General features: G+C 41.7%; 1 protein-coding gene across 1 annotated transcript; it reads right to left on the minus strand.

Moving 5' to 3' along the window:
• Nucleotides 1–1,274: 1,274 nt before the first annotated feature.
• dio2 (iodothyronine deiodinase 2) lies at nt 1,275–5,322 on the minus strand. The gene is made up of 2 exons (XM_069662055.1): nt 5,083–5,322; nt 1,275–1,865 (listed from the first exon to the last, which is right to left on the minus strand). The coding sequence occupies exons 1-2, from the start codon at nt 5,305–5,307 to the stop codon at nt 1,275–1,277; spliced, it is 816 nt and encodes a 271-aa protein (XP_069518156.1). The 5' UTR covers nt 5,308–5,322.
• Between the last annotated feature and the right edge of the window lie 686 nt (nt 5,323–6,008).

A 6,008-nucleotide genomic window follows, 5' to 3' on the forward strand; every position in this document is an offset into this window, starting at 1 on the left:
TTGGTAGAAAGGCAGTGCGTCGTGCCTCGCGTTTTACAGCCTGCAAAAAGCTTTCTGTCTGATCGGGCCCTTATGGTGTTTTTTGCATCTCAATTTCAGAGCTTCTATCGGTGCTCACTGTTGCTAGGTTACGAAAGTTGTCTGGCAGCACCTCCGCTTCCCTCGGTAGTAATTGTTAAGTCTGTTTTAAGTTGCTCTGTACACTTAATATTACATTTTCAACAAGGAAATGTTACAAATAAAACATGAAAACAATGAAAGGAATCGTGTCCTGGCGTTAGCAGCAGCAGGGCCCTTAAAAAAACATGTTGTAGGCCCCGCCCCTTCTTGATTTTGATTGGTTGATGAGGGAGAAGCGACAATGACACAGGTCCTAATACTTGAACTCAACAGCCAAACAAATACACCCCTCCCTTTGGTGCTCCTTCAGAAGCTCCACCCCTAAAGTCAGTGGAAGTTCATTCACCTTATTAACACGGCGGCCATGTTCCCTTGTCATCATGCTGACGGTAAAAAAACTCAAATGCTATTATCAAAGAACATATGTGTTGCTGTGTTCCAGGTTTAGCATTAGCAGTCAGCCAAATCCAACCTACTTTACAGTTAGCTAGAAATTCATATAGCATATTGCTATCAAATGTCAGCTAGGAATTGGCTAAATGCTAACATTAGCTGTTATGGAATACGATGTTTATCTTAAAATAGGGACGGATGTTCCTCCAGATGTTTCACTACCAATGTTTTTTAAGTTGTTGCTCGACCTTGAAGCGGTGAATTGATCATTATTTGTCAGACTGCCTGCGTTAACCTGGATTATAACAGCGTTTGAGCTTCCCGCTCAGCATGACCTCAGAGGAAGATGGCTTGAAGCTTCCTTCCTTCTCTGCATCTACATCACTTTAATGAATTTGCTGGTTAAGGTGGGGCAGGTAAACAGGTAAAGTCATATAAATAAAAAAAACATGATAAGGTTTTTGATGATTATATTTAGTACCGTCAATCTGAATAAAGGCAGCGAGCTAAAGGCAACACGTAAATGTAGTGCAGTAAAAATGTCAGTATTTCCCTTGGGATTGTTGCTCAGTCGACGTATAAAGTAGGAAACACTCGAGGAAAGCACAAGTACCTCAGATGTGTCCTTCAGAACAGCACTTGTTTGAATGGATTTAGTTTCCTTCCGATGCACAGATCATAAAACAGCTTTAGATTTTGTCTTTTTTGCTTGTTGAAGCGGGAAAATGCTACATGTCCTCTTCACTGGTCCTCGGTTCGTCCTACCGTTTGCCGTAGCTCTGTTCCAGCCACTGCCGCACGTCCTTCAGGTTGTAAAAAAAAGGGCCCTTACCCCCCAGGTAGGCGATCTTTCTCTGCTGCACTATACAAACTCGTTCATTCGACACGCCGTACGCCACATTAGCGTTGTTGTCCATGCTGTCGGCCACCAGCTGACACTGTGGCGGCAGGGAAAAGTGCTCGATGAGCTTACGTGCGGCCCCCAGCCTCTCCTCCAGGTTCTGATGTTTCCGGACGTTGAAAGAGCAGGAGCCCATGGGAGGGGCCACCCAGCCGTCAGACGGGTGAGCCTCGTCAATGTACACTAACAGGAAATCAGCCACATCACTGAAGTCCTCCACCAACTGCCGGAAAGCTGGCAGGTGGCTGATGAAGGGGGGTCAGGTGGCTGAGCCGAAGTTGACCACCAGAGGGCGGTCTGACGACTCAAAGTCCAGCAGGTGGCACTCGTTGTCACTTCGGGTCCTGGCACCAGGTGGCACGTTGGCCGTGTTAGTGATGTTGCTGCTCCAGCGAGGAGCGTCAGGCACCTTCACCAGTTTGGAGTTCGGTGCATCGCAGCCGAGTTTCACCTGAGGAGGTGTGAACAGAGAACAGTGTTAACACTCACAATGCAAACACTGAGCAGGTGATGCAAGCGAGTGTAAATACCTTATTTTACTTCCTGCAGAACTGTTTCTGTTCTGCCTGCCTGATGCTGCCACAGTGGTGGCATTGTAAAGTGTTAAAGGGTACATCTCTCAGTTAGCAAAACCTGTTCGTAGTATCACTTTATAAATAATAGTGTTTTAATTATTAATTTCATTCAGTACATTTTTAAGCCTTTTATTTCAATGCACACCAACTGTACTGTAACATTTACCAGGAGACTGAAGCAGCAGCAGCGCATCGCTCCACTTCAGAGATAAAAGTGACATAAATATAAGTAACACTTTTTAAAGGGTACAAATAAAACATTTAGTAGTAATAGTTTACTAATGAAAGACTCTGACTTCCTGTCGCTCAGCGTTTAAAAATGATCAAGTACTTATGACGTTATGTGATTATTTCACGCTCAATAGATCATCAGTTACATACATTAGTTGATATGCATCTAATTAGCTGAATTTCAGTCACATAAATTCAATATTTAATTTACTTCACTCTGATTCTTTTGTCAGGCCCTTAAATCTCCGTATAAGCCACACGATAAATATTATCTAGTTAGAATAAAACATTTAAACATAATTCAAAAGATTTATCTCTGTTTTTAACCAAACCTGTTGTACGATGCAAACATGATAAAGTAAGATAACAGCACAAGACAAAGTAGCAGGAAGTTAAATAGAAATGGAATAAGAGGTATATACAGCTGGGACACAACAGTGACATGTGCGGGTAACTGCAGCAACGTTTTAGCAGTATGAGATAAGACAGCATGATGTGAGGTGTAACATGTAACATGTAGTACGATATATAAGAGTGGCAATAAAATACAGTATGTGTATAATGTAGTATGATGAGGAATATTAGAGGTTAAAATGTAATACGAAGTAAAATTGCAATAATGTGCAATAATAGTACAGTATAATATAATAATATAATATCGTTACTAAAATACATAAGCAGATTTAAAGTGACATAATTCAGCTAATTTGATTGCAAACCGATGAAAGTATAAAATCAGAGTGAATAAATGTTCTCATCACATCAGTCACATTCACTTCATCACATTTATACTGAGCGAGCGGGTTTTAGAACACTTCATGTAATTATTCACATCATTAAAGTGAAAACAAACATTATTTAAGTTTATTAAAATGATCCTTATTGTGATGTTAATGTGTTTATATTTAATGTGTTCATAATACGATCGGATGCATTAGCCATGTAATAAAGACGGCCTTTGTAAGGCAGTCACGCTAAAGCACTGTATGTCACTTTACTTATCATCAACCACATCACCATGATACACACCGTGTGTGTGTGTGTGTGCGTGTGTGTGTGTACCTGTTTGACTTTATGTACAAAAACGCAACCATCCACACTAAGTGAAAGTTGTACATAGTGTATATGTTACAATGTTCGGACACTGGTGCTGACAATAATATATTTATTATTAATATCATTATTGTCTCTTTGTCCTGCCTTTTGTTTATCCATCACTTGACACACACATCACATCATTTACTTTGAGCTGTTGTAACAAGTGAATTTCAATCAATCAATAAAGTCTATCTTAATGAAACTTCACGTCTGGCTCCAGTTGTTTATTTCTGTTTTGATTTTTAGACAAGTCTCATTTGATCGACTACAATGTTCTTCAGACACAATAATACAGAGTTTGTTCGGCACACGGCTGTTTTTAGCTTTTGTAGCTTATTCAAATGTTGACTGTCTTTTCATTTAAACAGCACAAACAGGAGAGACGAAACATGTGACAAAAACATGTATGTGAACCTCACACGAGTAACTCGAGTTGGAGATATCACTCATATCTGACACTATATCTTCTACTTCATGCAAAAGCAAACAGGTCTCAGGCAGATGCACCACCACTTACTAAGATTAAACATAAATTGCGGTAATTAAATCAGAGATTTAAAAAAAAAAAACTACTCATGCTAACACAACAAAATAAGCTCTCATATTATTTGAGTCATGCAGCGTTTATCAGGCTGGGACTGAGAATGAGGCAAACTTCATTGGAACAGTAAAAGGTTTTTAAGTAGTCCCTCTCTAACAGGTGCACACACACTCACAGAGAGGTGCCCTGTCAATCAAGCACCGGCAGCTAGACTGGACGCTGATTGAATATTAAGTGTACATGTTAATAAAGTGTGTAACGTTTGTTGCAGCACGATTGTTTTGGGAATAATTGGTCCATAACTCTTCATACAGATTCCACCATCAGTTACTGTTTATCAGCTGGTTAGTTAGCAGCCGTATACGCTCCGTTAATATTGAAACATCATATTAAAAATACGGTCTTATCCGGACTGCTGCGCTGCAAATGTAAGTAATTAAGACCTGATGCTGTGTGGCAGAAAAAAACGCTGTTTTACTATTAACGAGTAAAATTCTGTGACATGTAATCAACACGACCCGGGAACACATGTAACAATCAAGGGAGTTTATTAATTGTACATGATTGTTGTATTAAAACTAGAATTAGTTTGATAGACGAGCAGCAGCAGCTGGTGCACACAGGCCGCATGCCGGCACACTGCATGGACTCAGCCCCGCTACACGACAACTACGAGACATTTAAAAGGTGAAATGATGTCAGACACAGCTGCTGTTATTTATTATCTCTTTGTTGTTGTTTGTTTTGTCTGAAGATGCTAATTCGCTGTAAAATGACCAAACCTGTTCTGGAGTTTAGCTTCTTGTTAGAGTCATTGAAATGTAATTTCCGTCCCGCTGTCTGACAACAGAAGCAGAAAAAACGTGTCCATGAGAAAAGTGATTTGTGAATAAGCAAAAATAAATAAGAAAGAAAGACAGAAAAGAAACGGTCACAGAGCCGCACGCGCCGCTCCCGCTTTAGCCGCCCTCTCTCTCTCTCTCTCTCGCTCTGTCATTCTCTCTCTTTAACACCAACAGATACTTTGTTCAATGTTTAAAAGAAAAAAAACGAAAAGATAAGACGATCTCTGGTATAAGATGTGGCTATAATATCGCGCAGCAGGTTAGACAGCTGGAGACTTGTAAAGTTTCCACTCTGTCATTTTAAGTACGTGTATGAAAATGCACGAAAGAGTGTTTTAATCTAAACCACTGTGATCCCCATTAAACGCAGAGACTAACCTGCTTGTAAGCGTCCAGCAGGAAGCCGTTCCAGATGGAGCGGAGCCCCTCGGAGGTGAGCATGCGGCGCCACTCTCCGGAGCCCGCGGACCGGGAGCAGCTGAGCAGCGACACGGCGCGCTTCACCAGCACCACGGAGTCGTACAGCGCGAGGAACAGACAGTTGGAGAAGAACCCAGGTAATATCTGGAGTGTCACGAGCAGGTCCTCGCTTGCCATTCCCATTATCTCTCTCTGCGTTTGAATGACGGCTGGAGAATTATTCCCGGCTGCCCTTCATGACGCGCAGCGCTCTGTCGAAGGTCCCGGTCGCTCCCCTCATGGTTCACCTCTCTGATCCACGGACTGATTCAGACTCTGTGCAGAAAGTGAGGGAGGTGTATCAGCAGGCTCTTACACAGCAGTCTCCAGCTGCTCAGCGGTGTGCGTAATGACGCTCGGCCGCCGGAGCTCAGTCACTCTCCTCACAGAGAGGAAAAGAGAAGTTCATATTAAAAGCGTCAAGTCTTATCTTTGAGGCTGACGTCAGAATCAGTGCAAACCGTCTGCTCCCTCCTCCCCCATTCCTCTCCCCCCTCAGCCGAGAGCTGCAGGACGACTTTAGATCTTCATCGTTTTTTCTTCTGATGTTTTTGTGCTTTTGAGATGTATTTGAACCAGTGGGAAAAGTGTAATTCAATAAAATAAACTACAGATTCAAATGTTGACATATTTCATTCTAACTAGATAATATTTATCGCGTGGCTTTTGTACGTAGGCCCGACGTAAGAAAAGTATCAGAATCAAGATTATTGCCCAGTTTTCACACACGGGGGATCTCCTTGGTGTTTTGGTGCAGAACAATAAACAGAAGTAGATTAAGAGAAGAAAGAGAGAAATAAGTAAAAAGCTATTTAACATTAGCACTCCTGCTGGCAGTCAACTTA

This window comes from Semicossyphus pulcher, unplaced genomic scaffold (genome assembly GCF_022749685.1).
Source record: "Semicossyphus pulcher isolate SPU_LCO1_2020_fin unplaced genomic scaffold, fSemPul1.0.p SCAF_14, whole genome shotgun sequence".
NCBI classification, from domain to species: Eukaryota; Metazoa; Chordata; class Actinopteri; order Labriformes; family Labridae; genus Semicossyphus; species Semicossyphus pulcher.